The 22,498-nt window shown below is 43.4% G+C and overlaps 2 protein-coding genes across 3 annotated transcripts in view; one reads left to right on the top strand and one right to left on the bottom strand.

Annotated features, from left to right (window-relative positions):
- rsph14 (radial spoke head 14 homolog) overlaps positions 1-22,498 on the bottom strand; it is a 47,753-nt gene that overhangs the window by 9,095 nt on the left and 16,160 nt on the right. The window lies entirely within an intron of this gene.
- The window catches only part of LOC125723373 (guanine nucleotide-binding protein G(z) subunit alpha), a 28,394-nt gene continuing 11,592 nt past the window's right edge, over positions 5,697-22,498 (top strand). The window contains exons 1-2 of one of the 2 annotated variants that reach the window (XM_048999910.1): positions 5,697-6,387; positions 18,161-18,886. In XM_048999910.1, the coding sequence (XP_048855867.1) occupies positions 18,164-18,886 (723 nt within the window). In that variant the 5' untranslated portion in view covers positions 5,697-6,387; positions 18,161-18,163. Of the gene's footprint in view, positions 6,388-18,157; positions 18,887-22,498 lie in introns of both variants that reach the window. The other variant, XM_048999900.1, reaches the window with a different exon arrangement.

Genomic DNA, 22,498 nt, shown 5'->3' with positions numbered 1-22,498 from the left:
CTCCGCATTTTAGTGGCTGCACTCGCTGAGGTAAGCAGACCAGGGAGAAGGCCAGGTGGGTATACCTACTTTTGGTCTGGTTGGTCTGATGGTTGCCAAATGCAGAGAGTAACTGTTGCTGTGGCGGACCGGCTCCTCTCGATGGCGTCTGATGTCACTCCTTTCAACAAGCGTATTATGAGACTCAGGCTAAGGCACTCCTTGTGTGTCTTGTCTGTTGCCTCAGTGTATGCCTCGACGGCAGTGAGTGAGGTTTCATTAAGGGAGACATTTTACTCGCAACTTCGCTTAGTGGTTGATAAGTGCCCATGAGGTAACACTCCTCCAGTCATGGGTGACTTCAGTGCATCCACTGGCACGCATTGTTGGACTTGGTACTCCAATACTGGTGGTGCAGTGAAGGAGATCGATCACATCCTTGTGGGCAGATGTTGGAGGCTACCACAGAACTGCAGGGTCTACAGGAGTGCCCACTTTGTGAATTCTGACCAGTGACCTGGACTCCTATGGTACTATGTCTCTTTGGAGAATCCTTGGGTACCCCTGGTTTGATTTTGTGTTGAACAAGCGGTTGCTTAGGGAGTCCTGAAAGAGGTACATTACCTGCATAGTGAAGGAGCATCAGTAACAGGGCTACGGCCATGTGGCACGATTCCCTGAGGACCCACGTGGTTGGACGAGGACACCCACATAACACCTGGTTGCTGCAGATAGGCAGCCATTTTGGGAGGGTGGAATTGTACCGCATGTCGGCCTGGGGGCGGCGGGGGGGGGGGGATGCTAACCAGGATTAAAGGTGTTTTCGCCTTGTGGTGGATGTGGCAACGGACTGTACCAGCTCATGCTCCCCAACTTGACCTGACCTGGTCATGAAGATCAGCCAAATTGGCAAATTATAGTTTAATTCTGCTGGAAACACAATGCTGGATAAATCAAATGTAGCACCACTTCAAGTTTATTGTCATGAACGCCGGGGCACGAACGTGGGAAGCATGATGATATCTTGGGGATTCCACACAAGGTAGCTGAGGGGGCGTGGCACATGGAAGGATCAGCATGAGCAGGGCATGACACTTATGCAGCACCATACAGCATGATTTAGCATGTCTATCGCATTTAGATTAGCTTGCTGTAAGTGTTGATTGCAGTCATAGTAATATATTTCACTCTTATTTATTTATCACATAACAGCCAGGGTTCTATGTCCTGCAGAAGCATGGTAAATTAGATTATGCTGAAAATAAAGCACAACCCTCCGATCACTTCCCTGGCCATGTGACATCAGCTGTTTGATGCTAGCTGTAAGAATCGTACCACTAGAAAATGAAGAAAGCTTACATTTTGACGGCTCTTATATGTTCAATGTGCCCAAAAGTCCACAGCAAAATTATTTATACCTGCTCAGTTTCATTTTATGGATTTCTATTTAGCATGATGTCCTACAACATGTAAGAAAACAAGTAGTTTGTTCTCTCCCAAAAGGCTTAATGTGAAGAGTAGTTAATGGTTAATGGAAGTACTGACAGTGGAATTGTCAAAGGCCTATTTCAGACCTGTTCTGTTGGTTAGGGGAATTTTGTATTGTGTACCTTTTAAAAAATGACTGACACCTATCTGATTTTTACTTTTTCTGTGTATTTTTCATTTTGAGCTTAATATGATCATTTTGCAAAATTCAGGATTGAAAAAGTAACGGGCCTGATCCATTCATTCCTCTTCTACTGTATAATCATGTGTCCGACTGCGATTCAGGGTGGCAGGGGGTCCAGAGCCTATAAGAACAAAGCAGGGAACAACCCAGGATTTGGCACCAACCCCTCAGAGGGCGCGCACACACACGCACCATTCCCACCTATGGACAATTTGGTAACTCCAATTAATCTCTGCATGTTTTGAGCTATGGGGCGAAACCAGAGTACCTAGAGGACACCCCACAATGACATGGGGAAAACATATAATCTCCACACACATAGAGCCATGGCAGAAACTCGAACCCTGATCCAAGAGGTGTGAGGCAACACTGCTAACCACTGCACCACTACACCTGTCTCTAAGTAAACAGATCATTCAAAGTAGGCTGTCTGAATACTATTACATACCATCAGACTGATCAATATGAATTTAACTTTGTTCATTAACAACAGAATTAAGCTGTCGGCACACAGATTCTAGACACACACAACTACAGCATGCATGTCACTAGAGCCACTGCAGCTAACACAACCAGGCCTCGTGGGTCTCCCTGCAGTCTCTGCTCCTATAGAACTGTAAGACTTAAAACCACAGCCCTCCTTCCTTCCCCGGCTTTGGCTCATCGTAAGGTTGAGAAATCCTTCAAACTTCTGTCAGGTGGCAAGCATAAAGATAAGGTGCTGCATGATCAGAGTAACGATAAGGATTCATTTACACGTCTTTATCACTAATGTTTCCTACGTACTGTGTGCACGTTGCGAGGTTGTTGTCATCATATTCCTATACTGTCACAAATTGCACTCATTCAAAGTATGTTTCACTACATTTGAACGTGTGTTCTACGAGTCTAATGCTCATCCATTGAACAACATCACATAACTTTCAGGTGAATGCAGGTTTTCGAAAGGTTGTAGAGTTGTGGGCCCAGTTATACATGCTGTCTGCAATGACTGTAAGGTGTGACTCAACAATATGTGACAGGAGGAAGGAAATGACCCCTGTTTATGGTAACTTTCGACTGCCCCTGATACATTACAGAGATACACAGAAAAGCATGACTGCTTCAGAGCTCTTTATTCCTTATCAAAGACTCAAAGAAATCTGCTTTTTAAGTCTTCAGTAACATGAGGCATGGGCACCTGTACTCTGGCTGACTGTGAGAAGTACTACCAGACTACTAAGTAGTGTTAAAAATATTATGGAGAAATGTCCAGATCCCAGAGCATTTTAAAAATGTAGCTGTACCATGTTGTGCATTTGATGATATGTTGGTGTGTGAGTTCACTGTATCTTTGTAGAATTCATGCATACATAGTTTTTCCTCTCTATTATGGAGAAGAAACAAATGTACGACAGAAGAAATGAACAAATGATACAATATTTTAAAGACATTCTTCTAATGGTAGTTCTACTGAATATGTACTGGAATACATGGGGAGTTCAGCGAACCTGGGGAGCAGGATGCATCGTGGGACGGCTTTTCAGGCCCTCTGAGTGCTATTGGATCGGCATTTGCCAACAGAGTCACCCTACAAGATGTAAAATCCTGATCAAAGCAGCCCTCTTTGGTCTGACAGGCTTTCACAGGATTAGGGATTAGAGGGGCAGGATGCTGACAGCGGCTGGGGGAGTAAGAGGGAGATTTTTAAAGTTAATGTGTGCAAATTTGAAAGGGGCCATCAAAGCAAAGACTATGCTTTTAAATTAATGTCCAAGGATTAATTATTTCCTCAGTTAATCAGTTAATCTTAATTAAATTTTGCAAATGCGTATGTGATATGTTGTCTACAGTGGTGATATTTGCTATTTATTGTTCATTAACATTTATTAACAGCGGTTAGCACTGTTGTCTCACACCTCTGGGAGCAGTGTTCAGGTCTCCGCTATGGCTCCATGTAAGTTGAGTTTGCATGTTGACGTTAATCGGAGTTACTAAATTGTGAGTGTGGCCTGTGAAGGGTTGGTACCCCATCCTGGGTTGTTCCCTGCCTTACACCCATAAGCTCCAAGTATTCCATTGGACAATTTATCCTTGACCATGACACTTTAAAACTTGAACTTGATACCATGGTTTCAAAATATAGAGAGAAAGTTGACAGAAGGTGTATAAATGCGGGCCCAGGTATTTTTCTTGAAAGAAAATACAGTAAGAGCCCGATGGTCTTACTCTTTTGAATACAGAAGATTACAGCTTAATTTTGCAGCATACATTTTTGGAAGATCCCACTTTCTTATTTCATCATCTCAGACACAATATTTACATATTTAGCAGATGCTATTGTCCAAGGATAATACAAGTAAGGATAAGTGAGGAGGGTCAGTCAGTGTCCCTAATGCAGTTAGGGTTTACAGGCCTTGTTCAAAGGTGGTTCAAGCTGTCTGTCTCCCACCACCTGTCTTACTGGTAATGAACAGTATCCTACAATTTACGGCTGTGCTATTTCAGCATGAGATGCTGTCAGCAAAGGCACCGACGAGAAGTTATGGATTGTGTGAAGGCTCCAAAGGTTGTGCCTTTAGGTTGTACATCTATCCATCCATTCATTTTCCAAACCACTTCTCCTACTGGGTCGTGGGGGGTCCGGAGCCTATCCCGGAAGCAATGGGCACGAGGCAGGGAACAACCCAGGATGGGGGGCCAGCCCATTGCAGGGCACACTCACACACCATTCACTCACACACGCATTCCTACAGGCAATTTAGCAACTCCAATTAGCCTCCAATTTTTGGACTGTGGGGGGAAACCGGAGTACCCGGAGGAAACCCCACAACGACATGGGGAGAACATGCAAACTCCGCACACATGTAACCCAGGCGGAGACTCGAACCACTGCACCAGCATGCCGCCCAGATTTCTTGCCCTTTGTTACATTAGTGTGGCCGTTACGTGCTTAAATGTCGCAACTGAAAATAAAAACTGAAATGTCTGGCGACTCATTAGTTCTCTGCCAGTTGGTGCAGAGAGAAAGTCCCTTCTGAATTTCTTTGATATAAGCAGCTGGGTAACTATGACTACGGTGTATAAAAACTAATGCAAGCAAGTATTAAAACGTTAAAAAGTTACTGGTATACACGGAATAACCCTCTGTATTCACAGAAGCCAAGACATTGGTTTGACTTAATGATTCACTCTCACAGAAAAACGCAATCTCTCTCTTTTATGTATCACCCTGGGCGCTGATGGTATCTTGCAGGAAATGGTTTAACTTGCAAAATCAATTTAGCTGTAAGGTTCAAATGCTTTATTCACGCTAAAAAAAGTTTGCTTTTTCACAACAGCAAAATGCAACATTTCTTTTCTGCTAACGTACGCATTAATGTGATGCACAAAATATTAGTGTTAATACTGAATATGGAGAAGTACTGCTAATAATTTCACAATACTTTGCAGAAAAAAAATATTAACAGATGCCATTACAAAATAGAGAAGTGAGTTTCGCTGAGTAAAAAATCTTACTAACATAAAAAAATTGCAAGAGCTGTTTGGTTTCACAAGAATATTTCAAAACAAAAGTGTCCCACTGGTTGGTAATCTTACATTAAATTGCTTGCTTGAAAGTATTGTATAAAAAACTGCCGGCGGCTCTGTGAGGCCATTAAGACATGAGCCCCATCACCTCCAGGACCCAGGGTTAATGAAGGGAGCACATTTTAAAAGGAATCTTGCAACAGGGACAGATGTGCTTGCTGTTCCTATATATTGCACCATTTCCGAAATAATCACAAGATGAGGGAGCAGGTGAAGTTTCCACTTTCCTGTTTATAGCTGTTCGTGAAAAAGATGAGCAATTTCCTGATTGCTGCTGTGGTGCCCGTCACAGGCACTGTTGGCACGGAAACAGCACCTTACGCTACAACCTACTCTCTCATCCACAGCAATCATCTGCTCCCACCCCTCCCCTCCCCTCCCTCCTCTCTCCTCGCCTCTCCGCCCCTCCCCTTCTCTCCTCTCTCTCTCTTTCTCTCTCCCTGTGAACCCACATCTCGTTGCCTGGTAAGAACGCTAAATATCAGGACAATGACAGAGTGACAGCTCTGCTGCTGTGATCGTATGCACATGTACGAGTTCTGCTCCTTCTGCAATATTTTGGACTATTCCGCTTGTTTTATGGGAATTAAATTTTCCTGTTTTTTCAAGGACAGACCTGGATTGCATTTTTTCTTCATTTAATTTTCCTGGACAGTGATAGCACATGATCCTCCTCGCTGCTCTTCTCCTGCTTCACCCATCTCTTTCTTAATTTGAGTCCTTGTTTTCTTCCTCCGTTCTCTCCTTCCTCAGTCACCCCTCCCTCCGTGCTTCTGAAGCGCTCACACGCACGCACACGAGCTCACGCACACACACACACACACACACACGCACACACACACACACACTCCTCCCCCATCGCCGCAGTGTGCCCCGACTGCCTTGAAGCTAACGAAAGGGGGAACGGCGCAAAGGCAGTATCTCGCACACACACACACACACACACACACACACACACACACACACACACACATAGACACACACGCACACACACACAGGGACACGCATACACACGCACGCTCAGGCACGCACACTCACCGCCAAAGAGAGACAGAGGGATGAGGATGTCGCTGTACCAGTACTGAGCAAGGACTGCACACTCCGTCTGTGAACCTTGCAAATGTGTGTCGACATATCCCCAGAGATGGACGGAGGCCACTGAAACAGTAAGGCAACCTTTATTCTATCTCCCTTTATCTTCCCTGGTATATGCTAGCAGTTCTCCAACGGGAAAATGATTTATCTGAGGAATCCAAATCTTTTTCCCCCCAAAATCTGGTAGAATGACGTTCTCCCTTAGCACAAGAACTTCCTGATTATTCTGCTTCTGGTCTTAATTGTGTATTGTTACTGGAGACAGAAATGCCAGATATTTTTGCATTCATGTCAGCATAGTCAAACCTGTGTTAATGAGCGTTAAAATGATTGCATCCTGATTAAAAACGCAGCCATTTTTGATAAGTGTGGACTGTGTGTGTACTCTGAAAGCTACAAGCCAGTACAAGTGTGCATGTCAGACCGTCGACGCCTCGCTGGGTCAGCGTCATAAGTTCCCCCGTGGAAACACAGCCGCTGCACGCCCAGCACTGCTGCGTGCACAGGTGTGCCACACGCGGGGCTGACCAAGCCCTAGCCTCCGTGGCAGGAGCTAAATGGGAAGAGCTGCATCGGCATTCCGCTATCAAAAAGGCGGGGAAGCGGGGTGGGGGGTGGCAGGCATGGGTAATAAAGCATCGACAAAAACAAGGATGAAACGAGGAGCGTGTGACCGCGACCACGAGTGCAGGGAGCAGCAGGAACCGAGCTGGGCATGTCGGCAGGTGAACGGATGGGTAGTGGGCTAGGAGCATCGCAGGGACGTTAAGCGATAGCGAAGCGAAAAGCAGCAGATGGACAGCGATGGCCGCCAGTGACTCTGAGGCTTCGATGGCACGCAACGGCCTGTTACATAAGAGCAAAATTTCAGCCCTCTAACTATCTAGAAAGCGATGCCTTAGGAACACGGGAGGGAGGAACAGCGGAGGGTGTCAGCAACTGTTTGCAGCAAGGCCAGCCGAGGGTACCTTGCAACAACTGAAACGGACTCGACACAGTGTGTACGCCCACCCCGGTACTACCGCTTTACCTGCCCTGAGCTTATCACTTAATCTCCCCACTGAACAGCACAGAGCAGCCAGCGTGTAGTGCGACATGGGCCTCTGTTTGGGTGTGCCGTATCCCCAAGATAGCGTTCTACAAAGGTGAATGAGTCGCCAGTGCGAGTGTCCAAGGCCCACTGGCCAAGCCTAAGGCCTGACTTAAGCAGCGGGAAGGTGGCTTTTTGCAGGAGAGTGACAGGGTGTCATTGTTGATGGCAGGGAGAGTAACAAGCTGAGTAAAAGCTCACAACTGGAGATTAAATTCATTACTGCACTGTGCAATCTGTGAGGCGCTGGTGAGATATTCGCAAACTATCAGCACAGGCACTGTTTAGTGGGTCAGTGGACACTGACCTCATAAACACACATTGCAAAGAGGCATACAGAAAAGACAGTCTAATGCCATTGCGATTTTAATGGATACAATGGTTGGCAGCCATAACCAACACTCCTGGGAGTAGCTATAGATGAATAATAAATAAGGGAGAAAGATACACTGTAATTAAAGTAGACGCACTGCAGAAGTGTAGTGTACAGCCCAAAATGTAAATGCACTGCAGAGAATTTGAAGTATATCATATTCAAAAATGCATAAGAAATTGTTTTAATTGCAATCGTGACTTGGAAGAAAATTACTTCTGTGACAAGCTGTACTGAACTGATGCCTCATGTTCCCAAGTGGTGATTTGTCACTTTCAGCAGACATAGACTTTACCGGACGCTGTGTAGCTCTGCTCCATGCAACTCCTCTGAACGTACAGAAGCAGCCTTGGGACTTAGGTTCCAGTAAACCAAGCACTTCCACAACGTCAGTCACTCACAAACCACAAAGATGCAACAACTGAAATCATTGCAACTACATGGAAACAGACACCACCCCTCAAAGCATTACGAACCACATGTATATTCACAAAACACACCCCCAGAGAATTCATGAAATATACTGGCAGAAAAAAAAAAAAGTCCAAAAGTGGTTTTTGAACGTGGGTCACAAATGTCCTGTTGCTGTTTTTGTTCCATTAAGTTGCTTTAGATTTGCTGTGTAGTTTGTGGTCTCGTTGTCATATACCGATTCCTAATTTTTACAGCAGTACCTACAGTCACGTGCAGAGGTGGGAAACACACAGCGACATGGGCCCACACGGCAACACGTGCTGGGGCTGAGCTATCTAGGTCACTCGGCCCTGATTGGCTGTCATGAACAACTTCATCCAGGAGCGAGAGGTAGTAGCTATATGTTTGTGTATCTGCAGCTAAATGTATTCAAACATAAAGCTGTGCAGTGAAGTGAACTCCAGACTGGATCGGCACAATGAAAACCGCCCCTGGCGAGATACGTGCCATTATCTGCCTTTTTCTGATGTCAAATCTGTTCCCATGATCAACCTGCTCTGATTAGGCTGTGATTAGTCACAGACAAACAATTCAAACAACACAGCATATTGCACAGAAACAAGCTTTCCTGTCCTTTAAAAAATCTGTCTGGTTTTAAGCAGATGATTTTAAGCAGATGATTTCAACAGTTTCTTTTAATGCGATGCCATTGTCAGCTGCCAAAGAATTTACAAATGCCTTACATATCAATGAGCATGACAAACATACCTTTCAAATCCTCAGCAACAGCCTCACAATTAAAACTGGGATTTAAAAAGCGTTAATCCTTATGCTAGGTGTGCAGTATATGTATCATAAGCGATTCTGGAGCTAGCATACAGGGCACGGACCCTGAATACCAATGAGCTACAAACATCCCGCAAACGGGCGGAGACATTTATATCTGACACTAAATGACAAGTGTCTCACTGAGCCTCTTGCATCACCTAAACATCAGCCCAGGAAAATTCTGATATATTTTAATCTACATAACAATAATCAGAAGACTTCTTTAGCACCATTCTTTAGTTTCTTTCTGCTTCGAGATAACTAACTGTCACTGTTAAGAGGACCTCATCCATCTAGAAAAGCAGAGAGAGAGTTTATTATGGTCTCTGGAGTTGGGTTATATTACAGGAAAAGACATGGTTGGATTCTCTCCTTGCGGTGGGAGACTAAACGCATTTATTCCATAGCCTCTGTACTCAGGTGTGTGGGTCTCCTTGTGGAGTTCATTACTGAGTTCCCTGTCTGTATTGTTCCATGCTGCACGACTTGTCTTTGAACTGTAATATTATAACGTAACTGTAGCCATGTGCTGCAAATCTCCATTGGAAAAACTGAGACTGATTTCAGTGGAACTTATCAAGCTTCTTTTTATGTTAACTGAGTCAATGAACGGAAGCTTTTAGGTTTCCCCATATATACAGTAAACTGAGGTCTACACCAAATTCGTGTTTGAAAACATCCTCATGATTACCTTTACCACCTCACCTGACGCTTGGGCGACAGGATGCTCTTTAATTGGGTAGGGATCTTCAGAAAGAATTATTTCCATGTAGTGTAATGTCTAAGCCTACAGGAAAGGCATTATGTTTAAAAAGTAAGAAGCATTAACAAATACCAATAAACAACAAACTGTCTCAGCACTAGCAAACGCCACCTGAGGTTTGGTAACTGCACCTTAACTAACATAAATTGCGTAAAATGAAAAAAAAAAATGGTGAATGTTGATTGGGGGAGGGGCAGGAAATATGGTAAGAAGATACTGATAGATGTTTGCTGCAGGGCAAAGTGCTTCAGTATGAGCGTATGCAGGGGTGTCTGCCTATGAAAATATGCATGTTGTGGTATAAGAAGCTAATAGTCTACATGCAGTCATTTAGCGTCTGCAACGTAACATGAATGAGGGTTGGGAAGAAGGCAGATCAGGGTACTATTACTAAACAGCACTTTGGTACCACAATGAAGTGATCACCATCAGCCTAAGGAATGCTTGTTTGTCCTGGTTTTCCTGGTATTACTATGAAGTCGTTAACTATTAATGCAGGCTTCCACAGTAGGAACCGCCTGTCATTCATGATACCCGCTGACCCACCAGCATGTCGCTGCTGCTGTTTGACGTTAATGCAATGGATTGATTCCCATCCGTTGTTTTTGCGGGCATGCTAGAAGGCACAGACCGACCCCATATAGCTGAATACAAACTCCTGGAACTGTATGTCGTTGAATACCTTGTTTTGTACGTTGGACTTCACAGTGGAATGACCTTATTTTTATATTTTTATCTATTTATATTGTGCATTTTACTTGCAGCTGTAACCCTGCATTTTCCTTCAGGAGCATGTCATTCATTCATTCAGTCATTCATTCATTCTTTTCTTTGTAGTACTTTAGTGATAACAGTAATTATATTACATATTTTAGATATGAACTTTCTTTGCTTTAAAGAATACTAAAAATCTGAAAAAACAGTACTAAATAAAATCCAAATATTTGTAAAGGTTTACATATGTGCTTAATAACGGCAATGACTGCCTTTGGTTTGGCTGAATGCACTCATTTACATCTTTGTTAACATGAACTCTGGCCTGTGTTAGACATATCTCTGGATAGCAGAATTAAACTCCACGAGTTATCATCACCGACACACAGTGATAGGTACCGGCTGTGGTTTACCTTAAAATGCCACAGACCGCCCAAAACAGAGCATGCCCGCTAAGCTTTTGACCCTGTCCTCAGTTCACAATAGGCTGCAAGTGCTGGGACTGTGTCAACAGGATGTTTGCGTCTTTCAGAATATTGTAGGGAGTGCGGCGCTGGCCATGGCTGGCTCTCTGACACAGAGGGAAAGGCTCCTGACCTGCTGACACACCTTTTCTGTTATAAGTACATCTGGGGCGTGGGATTTTGAGACGCACGGTCAGTTCCGGTCTAAGCCCATGAAGCGCCCCAAGTGAGCTTCAGTGCGGTGCCTGGGGAATGCCAGTGGTGGCACCGGCGGTTTGCTAAGTCGGTTTTCTCTCAGAAGGCCGCCACTGTTGCCTGATGGGTTGACTGGCCCTTTCCATGGTCCCAACAGACCTCTCAACAGGTATGCAGGCTAAGCAAGTGGTAAGACAGGTCTACTGAAATTACCTTTCTGCTTTACAGAAATAATTCATATTTTCTTTTTCTTTGCCAGAACTGCGTAGAGACTGAAAGTGAGACAAGACTGTAACATTGCCTGTCAATTTTCACTATTAATTTTTGTTATTCTAAAGATGTCAGTCTGCCGAGCTCATGAAAACGAAATATAAAATATGTGACTTTGTCAGATGTATTAATTATGTAACAAAATGTAGTAGTTTTCTTTATACAAACTACCTCATTACATGCATGATATTAGATTTGACCGGCTGCCCTCTGCATAAACCTAGCTTGGCCTGGATCGGATGTTGTTTCCATCATATTACAGAATAAAAAGGAAATGTATGCAATAACATAAGCTGCAGAAGTTTCTCCTGAACCCTCCGTGGGCACAAGGGAATTAAGACCAATTTGTTTTGGCTCTGGATAACAAACCTGCCACTTGCTAATAGTGCTTGCTAGTTAGAAAATGACTAGTCTTTGCTATTTGTACATGAAAAGTGCTCTTACCATTACAGGGGTTGGTAAATCAGGGTCCCGACTCACTGTAATCATTTAAGTTCTGACAGAGCTTGTTTGAAGAAGCACAAGGCACGTTTATCGTGCTGTCTGGCCCGGCTCTCCGTTGGGCCTTTTTATCGCCTCCCAGTCTGGCAGGCTAATTAGAAGTCCTTGTGGCAAGTGCTCTGGCACAAAATGGCCGCTCTGCATCACAGAAGCAGCACTAAATATCAATATGTCTAACCCTGCAGTTATGAGGGAAGATGAATACGAAGACCCCATTCGTGTGCACGTTGTCTCTGTAACAACATATTCAAATGTCAATCATGAAACTGCCTTAGCTTGGATGTTTGAGTGCAGAATTAGTGTCAGTCAGAGAGTATATATTAGCTGGTCAATGAGTAAATTATTTCTCCTACTGAGGATAGTGTCCTTTCTATCATTTTCAGCTACCGGTCTACATGAACTCATTTTTGTTTATGCCCTGACAATGTAGGTCAGCTCAACTTTTACTGATCTTATTGTGTGAAGCAAAGAAAATAAAATATCAGGTTATTCGTTTTATAGCCTTTGGCTCGGTCCCAAATAAATGTCACCACAGATGGGAGGGTTAAGCGCTGCTTCCCAAAATTGCCTTGGACCTCCAAAGAAAATGGCTTTCTTAGGTTTACTGCCGTGATGCAAAAATGTGCTGCTGCTTGTCCTGCAAGACAGAAGTTACCGTTTAAGACAAAGCATTCGTTGGAACTTCTTAATAATTTCTGAACTTATTTTTAATGATATGGGGAGATTCTAGAGAAGTGAAACTGTTATGACAGTGACAAACGGTTTCTGTGGTGCTGCCTAATGTGATAATTATCTTTACTTGGAATGAAGAGTCTAAGGCACCTTGGCTGCCTGATATTATCACCGCCAGTGACCTCAATGAAACAGAAATGGGTCCAAAAAGACAGAAAACACAAGTTACCCATTTTATAGCAACATTGTTTCATTGTCACGTTTAAGTTGCTAAAGCTTAAAAAGCAGCAGAAAATGCTTTCTGTAATCGACTGATGAAACAGATGGTCACATCATTATACTGCTCAGGATAGTGGCCAGTGAATTATGATCATTTACAAAATTCTGACATATTACATAAATGCATGTTCCAGGAATTACTGCTACCAAGGGTGTTACTAGGCCTGTTTTGAGGGGGTATAGTGCCCCCCTCCCAAAAAAAGTACACTAATCAGTTTAAATAGTGCATTCTCATTCATTTTCATTAGATCTGAGTCCCCTTGTAAAGACTTACTGCACCTCTTTATAAATCTCTAGTGACTTTCCTGACAGCTACTGTGCAACACGTTACAATTCTGTTCAGCCCTGTATTCCCCCCTGAAGCTGGCTGAAGACTAAAAATGAAGAATTCTATCTCCATACGTGGCACAAAAATATTACTAGAGGTTAGGCATGCCACGGGTTTGCTCATGACTGCTCAGACTCAATGCAATACATTTAGTTTCTGCCAAGCAATAAAATCTGTCATACATTAATGTAGTTATTGCTCAGATCACTTCAAACCACCTTTCTGAAGTACAGCCTTAGGCACCCTGTTCAGAGGCATAATTCCTGAAAGAAGTTCTGAAAACTATGCTAATGCATGCACTGTAAACACACACACACACACACACACACACGCACCCAGTAGGATAAGCGGTTTGGAAAATGGATAGTAATTCTATGACTTTACACCTCCATGTGTGATTTTGCCCCAGTACTCTGTGTGCAGGCAAACCATTCAACTTTTCTTGAAGCTGATTTCCTCCTGCAGCCCAAAGACATGCAGTTAGGTGAATTAGCTTCTCAAATTGGCCCATGCATTGTGATTGTGTGTGTGACTATGTGTGAGCTCTCTGATAGGCTGGAAATCCCCCTTCGCATATTCCCTGCCTTGGGCTCTGTCCTTCCTGGGCCAGAATCTAGGGCTCACTGCAACCTTGTACTGGATAAGTGGGTGCAAATTGGACAAACGAGATACGCTGCATACTGTTGAAAAGATGATATGTTAATCTCACATGTGAGGGGCTTTAGAGAGTATTTGAAAAGAAAATGATATTCAAGAAGAAGGTAAGCAGTATGTGCATACATGGATGCAGAAGCACTGCAGGCAGAATGCGCATGAAGGTCCTGCCAGGGACCAGCTAAGAGTTGTTGAATATAACTGACAGTGAAACTGCAGTCTGAATGAGAGAGTGATCACTCTTAATTGCTGAGCTGCACAGAAACACCTTGTCCAATGCAAAGCTGTCACTTTTATAGTTACTAAAGTGGTTAAGTGTATGCAATTTGTCTGGGGACTGAAGCAGTCCTCAGGCACTTCATACATTTCTGATAGGCAAGTTGACGAGAATGTCAGGGTTATTTACGAGACTGAGAATACAGGTTGATATAATTTGCAAATTTGCCTAATCAGGCTCTGGTGGACAGGGGCGTGGTTCTACTCTGAGCCCAGACATGTGGATGGTACCCGCCACAGATGCTGGACAGACAGTGACTGCTTCTAGGCATTCACTGCATGCAAAGCCCAGACTGTCAGTGGATATCTTCTGAATCTGCTCAGAAGCCCTGCCTTTGATCATGACAGATGCCTGGGAATTTGATTTTTGCATACTTCTTGTCATCACTTTTTGGACTGGATGACTGGTAGAAGCATAGGTTGTGTATAGGTTGTACAGGTTTGTTATCCAGTCATGTAAGTTGCTTTGCATAAACCCAAAGACTCTAAGCATCAAAATAGCAAAAATAACTATCAGATGCAAAAATTGGACATTTGCTTCCCTATTCTCTCTGGCTCTCCTGAGTTCTGGGAAGAGTAAAAATCTTTATCCTTAAATTTACTAGGCCAACCTACAGCTGGCAGTGCGTACTTCAAAATGCTATCTATCACCAGTGTTTATTTGAAACCAAGCATGAAATGCTTCACAAAAGCTGTGAAGTAAACACACAATACATCAGCGCTTGTCTTCACCATATTAAGACCTCAGTCATCAAGGAAGCAGTTCCTCTGGGTGAAGTGAAATTTGATGGCAAAAGCGGTAATCATAGTGCTGAGCAAACAGTTTTAAAATATAAGTATAGTACTCATGCTGACCATAACTTAATAATAAGAATCAAAGTTGAAATTCAGTTTCATGGTTCAACCATGCAAAAGCATGCGAGTGACATAAATAGGTAAGGTAATTGCTAAGGGCATTAGGTAAGGAATTATGAAACACACACAAACATGCAGCAGACAATGTCACTAGCTATAACAGATAAACTAAACACAGCAATATCCCAGCAATCGTTCATTTTCATTGACAAATGTGTTTTTTTCCTCCCATGTCATGAGCCTGTCACGTGCATTTCATCTCAGGCATATAGTCCGCACAGTTGGCAGGGCTAAATATAGACTCTCTGCTCTACTGTACACATTTTTCTTAAGATTAAAGTTGTATTTAATTATGCAATTGGGTAGTCAGTTACACCAATGACATGGCTTAGCATCTATCAGGGTTTTTGTGCCAAATATAGCCTTGGTGTCATGCAGTAGGCTACAGGATGTGGGTGGGGGGGGGGGGGGCGTGACATGGCAGTGTCATGTCAAGCACAATGTGACAAATAGAGTGGAAGAAAGCGACAAGGTCCAGACCTCCTAACGCCGGCCTCACCCTGAGTGCAAAGGCTGCCAAAACAATGAAAATTAACAGCAGTATGAAATTCAGCAGTTTCATTTTTCATTAAGCGTGTAATTTATTCCATCCACAAAATGGAAACATAACCAATAATTCAGCATAAACATCTGTGATGTTTTTTTTTTTTTTGTACGAGAACAGATAGGGCAATGAATACCACTCCACACAGAGGGATTACAACTGTGACCTTTTCCCTAAGCACGCATTAATATGTTTTGTGTAACCGAATGCTAAGTTTTCTTTATAGCATTATAGATCAGAGTGAGCGGTTAAGGACAAACTGACAGACCTTCAAAAGCACAAATGGGCACTGGGCCCTGGTGTGATATCCTGGGCAATAAACAAAAGAGTGGTTAAGGCTGAGAGTGAGGCTCTCACCGCCCCTCCCCAGCACCAGGAAGAAAACAGGGGAGAGAAAAATGGCGAGAGGCAGTGTTGGAGCATAATACTAGCAAACAGCATTTCGTAACAAACATGACACACAATTATCAATTACAGAGAGATGTCATTCTGCTTTTGCCAACACTTACATAATGATCTATTTATTGCACAATGTAGACCCTGTTGTGTTCGCCCTGGAGGACGGAGGGCGCAATAAGGAGCATGTTATGCAGCTCTTTTGCCTATAGGGGAACCGAGGAGAATGTGCCAGTAGCGGAATGTGTCTGGGTGCTATGTATACCACAGGACTCTCCATGGCATGGCCCCTTTACTGCCACTGTAAAAGAACACTCAGGTTCACTTGCACTGCGCACAGCACAAGGTGTTTTTTTATATGTTATTCTTTTTCTGTCTTGACGCATGCTCACACATACACACAGAAATGCCACATAAACACAGAACGCCAACATCATGTCCTACCATTCCCTGTCTCACCGTAACACTGCGCAGACCGTCTGGGAGAGTCTTCTGTTTATACAGCAAATTGACTGCTTACTGCACTCTAAACGCTCAGGATGCGATAATATAGACAAACAGAGGCTGCTAATGACAAAAGAATGAACCTCTGCATGGCCGGTGGACAGGGGGAGGGGTGGGAAGGCGCGAGCCCAGCTTTTGTCGCGTCTTGATAGCATGGTTGGTGGTGGCTTGTTATGATTCTGTGCAGTAAAACACAAACATTTGTGCTTTACACACGTGGAGGCATGGCACACCACAGTGAGGTTTTACAGCTCGACAGTAGCCCTGCAGGCCATCCTCTCCTCATTATGTATAAATGTGCGTCACAGGGTTTGTGACATTTCCTTTACAGTATAAAAATTACAAGAAGTGCAGTAAATAAATGAAGGAGGGACAGGCTGTGAGCTAACTGCTTTGTAAAATATATGGGATACCTTACAGCTGGTTCCATTGTAAGGACAAACACACGTGGCCCATGACAAGACCTCCCATCTGTCTGGGCCTCAGGCCGTGCCCCTTCCTTTAGTTATGCTCATCTGCGTATACTGTATGTATAGCACTGAGGCAGAGAAGTGCCATGATGATGATGAGTGGTGGAAAGGCTGTGGTTGGTATAAAAGCAGCATGAAATTGCCAGTGAGACTGCAGATAAGCAAGATTCTGCCCACACAGAAAAAGTGGGGGGAGAACACAAGGGCAGCGAACCTCTAAACGAAAGGGTCAAGAAGCCGAGCACTACGCAAGGCCTGCGCGCCATTAACAAGGTGTGCTCACCCGAACACTGCCAAACTCATGGTCTTTATGCACATAAAGGACCATCTGCTTAAGTATATACCCTTTCCCTCACAGATCTGTGCCCTGGAGCAGCAGTCACAAACTGTGGGAATGTGTCTTAATGAATGTCTTTATTCTTTGGGGTTTAACACTGTCCAGTCATGACCACTCAGGAATGTTAAAGGGGGAAATGGGCTCCTTTGCGGAGTACAGTACATAATAAGAGTGTAAACAGGGTGGTAGCGGAACCATAAAGCCGTGTGCACCAGCATGTATCTGCTGCTCTACTGGAGGGTTTTAATGGGATCGAAGGATGTTAGCACACATATCTGGAATTCAATGACATCAGGCTGGCTGCACCACACTCACGTTAATTCTTTTCGGCACGGACAGTTTACGAGCTTGTAAAACATACATACACTTCGTTAAGGCAGAAGAGAATAGGGGAAGAGTGCAACTATAAAGACAAAAAGTGGATCTACACGGCCGAGGCTCAAAGTGCTTATTTCTCCAGAAACTAGAGGACTGGTGAGAGAGATACAGTTTTAGGGCTGGGGGGGGGAAGAGGCTGGATGACTATGGGCAAAGTGAGCAGTAGAGATGCTGAAGTGGCTCTGAAGGAGGGAGGCGAGAGGAGGGTTTTCATGTGTATAGATTCAGACCTGGGCTGCCCACTATAATAAAAAGGTACAGCTACCAGCTGTCTGAGAAAGGTCCCTAATATGCCAAGCAGTCACCAGCAAAACAGCAGCCAAAAGTATGGGGGTATGATCTGCCAGCTCTGTATTCATGACTGTGCTTGGCCCTGGGTGGCAGCTCCTTCCAGAAGGGACCCCTCCATAGATGATCTTAGTCACCTGAGAAATTCCTCCTTTCCTCCTTCCTTTTTTTTCTCCGCCACTCCACAGCAGATCATGGGATGCCGTCAGAGCTCGGAGGAGAAGGAGGCGGCCCGGCGCTCCCGCCGCATCGACCGGCACCTGCGCTCGGAGAGCCAGCGGCAGCGGCGCGAGATCAAGCTGCTCCTGCTTGGCACCAGCAACTCGGGCAAAAGCACCATCGTCAAGCAGATGAAGATCATCCACAGCGGGGGCTTCAACCTGGAGGCCTGCAAGGAGTACAAGCCGCTCATCCTGTACAACGCCATCGACTCGCTCACGCGCATCATCCGCGCTATGACCACGCTGAAGATCGACTTTCACAACCCAGACAGAGCCTATGACGCCGTCCAGCTGTTCGCCTTGACAGGGCCGGCCGAGAGCAAAGGCGAGATCACACCGGACCTGCTTGGAGTCATGAAGCGGCTCTGGGCGGACTCTGGTGTTCAGGAGTGTTTCTGCCGCTCTAATGAGTACCACTTGGAGGATAATGCCCCTTATTATCTCAATGACCTGGACCGCATCTCGGCCGCGCAGTACATACCCACAGTGGAAGACATCCTGCGCTCCCGCGATATGACCACCGGAATTGTGGAGAATAAGTTCACCTTCAAGGAGCTGACATTCAAGATGGTTGATGTTGGAGGGCAGCGCTCAGAAAGAAAGAAGTGGATTCACTGCTTTGAGGGGGTGACGGCCATCATTTTCTGTGTGGAGCTCAGTGGCTATGACCTCAGGCTCTACGAGGACAACCAAACGGTAAGAATCAACTCAGTATGACTAACTCCTGCATCACCATGACCCCGTTCTGGGACTTAACTACTCAAAAACAGATACCACATAATCACCTCCTATAGCAAACAGTTTATGTCTAACATACTAAAAAATTCACCACCAAACTCCTGCAGCCAAATATAATATTTTTAAATGTATTGCCATCAGCCTGTTTGTCACCTGTTTCAACTGAACACTTTGCAAATCAAAGTCATTTTTCATTAATCAAAGCATTTCAATAGGGCAGATTTATTGTCAGAAGTTGACCGGGGCTCGAGCCGACTTGGATCCAGTATTCATCATTTATTCCTTGGAAAAACAAAAACAACAAAAAAAAGCCTTGATGCCTACTGCTTCTACTGCTCACTGGAAGCTAAATAATTTGATCAGCTTAGGGAAATGAAAATATGATCTGCTTATACAACATAATTCAGAAAATCATCTTGCAAAGCAGAGAGTCCATGTTGCTCAGGTTTTCACAGTTGTCAGCTGCATTTATGAGTGCACTGCTTGGACGTGCAGGGTTTAGACAGGGCAGATACACACAAAGAGAGACAGTGATGGAATGCGTTACCGACAGAGAGTGACTAGTTTAGCTCATCATCATGTCCTCGAATTGTGGGCATTACAATGGCACAGCAGAAATGACTAATCAAGATGTGCATCTCAGTGCAGTGGCAAGGCACAGATGATAATGTATTAATCTTAATGTGCAAATCCTACAAACGCAGTAAAAATTAGTACCGTGACTTATTAATTCATTATATGGTGAGACTGTAAGCAAAAAAAAAAAAAGATGAGCGGACTGTACAGTGCCTTGTTTTGAGAGTAGGAGAGAGTGTGAGAGATACAAGACATAAGCCAGAGTATAGGACTACAAGCAGAGTATAATGTGGGAGATGACGGTTATGGCGGAGTTGTAATATCACTAAAGCTGATGTGGATATTCACTGCCAACTCTGCGGTTTTCTTGAGCAATCAAAGCAGATTTGTGTCTTTGGCACCTGATGGACCGTCGAAACACCCATCACTGCTCAAAGCCTACAGTCCCAGCTGTGTGCTGCTTCTCCCCTCAAGCAGAACAAGCTGCTGACCAGCAAACTGCACCAGATCTGTCGTTTGAGATAAGGCATTTTTTGACTGAATTCCAGTAAAAATCAGAAAGCACGGAAACACTATGAAATCAGCTGCTCCGTGCTCTGTCAATTTTGTGGCATTTTATAAAAAAATATCGCACCTTCATTATATAAAGCACAATATAAAATATAAAGCGAAACATAAAAAAAAGCTACAACAGATCCAGTTAAGTGTCAGAGTTATTGTGTAATTTGTTAACTTGTGCTTCTCAGTTTGTGTACGCGTGTGCTGTGGTCAGTTTACTTACCATATGAGTCATTATAATGTTGGCGTGAAGCACATATGAAGGCCAAGTGCCATTACATTCTATATCCTATTGTTAAGGATGGTGACAATACCAAACATAAGAACTAGATGTAGAAGGTTTACAGGGATGCTGCTAGGTGTGTGCCTGTGGGGGGGGGGGTCTCTGAGATTACACAGCAGGCACGGGCTGAAGATGTAACAGCACAAGTGGCTGAGCAGTGTTTTGAATAACACAAAGGAACAGACTGGGCTACAATCCAGTTTGCATTCTGCTGGACATGGTGTGGGTTATACAGAAGGGTGAGACTAGGATAAAAAAAAAATAGGAAACCTATTACCTATGGTTAAAGATCATTTCTGATAGATTATTAAAATGACTGAGAGGAAGAATATTAGACTTTGATTTGAATTTTAGCTTCTTGCATTATAATCATATTCCTTTTCTTCATATGGTTAATATGTAAAGAAAAAAAATCACATACACACATATTTCATAAAATCTGATGAAATTAACAATTTTCAATTTTTTTTTTGTTTCAACTAATTTCCTTTTTGTTTTCCATTCCATAGTTATCTTCCCACCCATTAAAAAAATAGAGATGTTACCATGGAGACAGTTGCTGAGCAACGGCCTGATCACATGCTCCTAATCCTGGCCCAGTGACAGTAAACTGTGACTGAGGAGGGGGAGCGGGAAGCAGCACACAGTAGCTCAGAGATTGGGGAACAGAGCACTTATAGCTAGACGAATGCTCAATAGATTGGATGAACCATGTGCATCGGAGCGGAGGGTATATATACAATTACATATAAGCTTTATTCAGGCATAAACATTCACCTAGGGACTAGGTACTGGTGTTACAGCTCAAGCTGTAGGCATGATCCAAGGTGCCAAGTGACAAAGAACAGCAGAGGCAGCAACTCAGAAGCAGCAATATAAACCAGCTTCTGTGTTTCACACAACTGCATTTAACTAGTACTTAATATTAAGTATTATCCAGCTTAAAGTGGGCCCCAATGTGTGGCAAACACAGTAGTTAGTCAGTTTAGGCAAATAACTGTACCATTTATCCGCAGGCAGAAAGCAATTTCCTGATAGCACCAATAATGATCAGAGCAAGCTTACAGTTATGCCCAAGCTGTTTGTGATTTATCTGATGTTGATGTTTAACTCCTTTAGCTTCCTTTGTAAAATATAACAGGTGCAACTGCATTTGTTGCACCAAAGCATCAAAAATCATAATGAAAACATCTGTACATGATGTACAAGTGGATGAGAGTTAAGACATTTAATGTCTACATTAAAACATTGTTAGCATTGTTATGTGACATATTATGCAATATTATAATTAAGTTACATATAATTACAGTATTTATTTATAGAAAACCTCTCTCTGAAATATGAACATCCAAAACAAAATTTATAGGTTAACCGCCACAGATATCCTACCAGTGATCAATCTCTGTTCTGTCCTACTATGTCAGGAGTTTTTCTTTAAGAGACATAATTTTAAGGTTGTTTATGGTTTTGACCTTACATAAATGGGAGTGGTGAAGTAGACAGAATGTGGCCTAAACCTTCATTAAAACTGAGAATTTCATTTATATTGGTATTCTGCATGGACACTGTGACCTTTTTCATTGAAATGTTTTCTGTTTTATGACGGTAATCTGTTAGACAATCAATAAACTTGCTTGTTAAAGTTTTAGTATTTGGGTGGCATGAAGGTGTAGTGGTTATCATTTTACCCTTGGAATGTATCGAGTTTTCTTTTCCCAAAGTTTGTAATAGTGTGTGTGACTGTGTGCCCTGTAATATACTGGCATCCCAATCCCAGGTGTCCCTTGGCTCTGTCCTGTCTCCTGAGATAGGCTGTAGGCCAGTGGTCACCAATGCAATGAAACACAACTGAATCCACAGGTACACGGGCAAAATAGCAAAGTTATTCTAGAAAATGCAGTAAGCAGTGTAGCATAACTTGATTTGATTGAATCATCTTGACAATTATCAAACAACAGATATGGTAACCTTACAAATGGCCTTTCTATATACAGCGAAGGTGTCACCTACATCATTACCGTTTTTCTGTTCATTTTAATTTGGCAAAAAGATATGAACAACGAAAATACTTATTACTGGATGATGTTACAAGTTCAGATATTCATTGTGCCAACAGCACAGGACCAAAAACAGATTAAATCATAAGGAAATGA

Source organism: Brienomyrus brachyistius, chromosome 2 (genome assembly GCF_023856365.1).
Source record: "Brienomyrus brachyistius isolate T26 chromosome 2, BBRACH_0.4, whole genome shotgun sequence".
Taxonomy (NCBI): domain Eukaryota; kingdom Metazoa; phylum Chordata; class Actinopteri; order Osteoglossiformes; family Mormyridae; genus Brienomyrus; species Brienomyrus brachyistius.
This window is presented reverse-complemented; position numbering and strand designations above follow the sequence as displayed.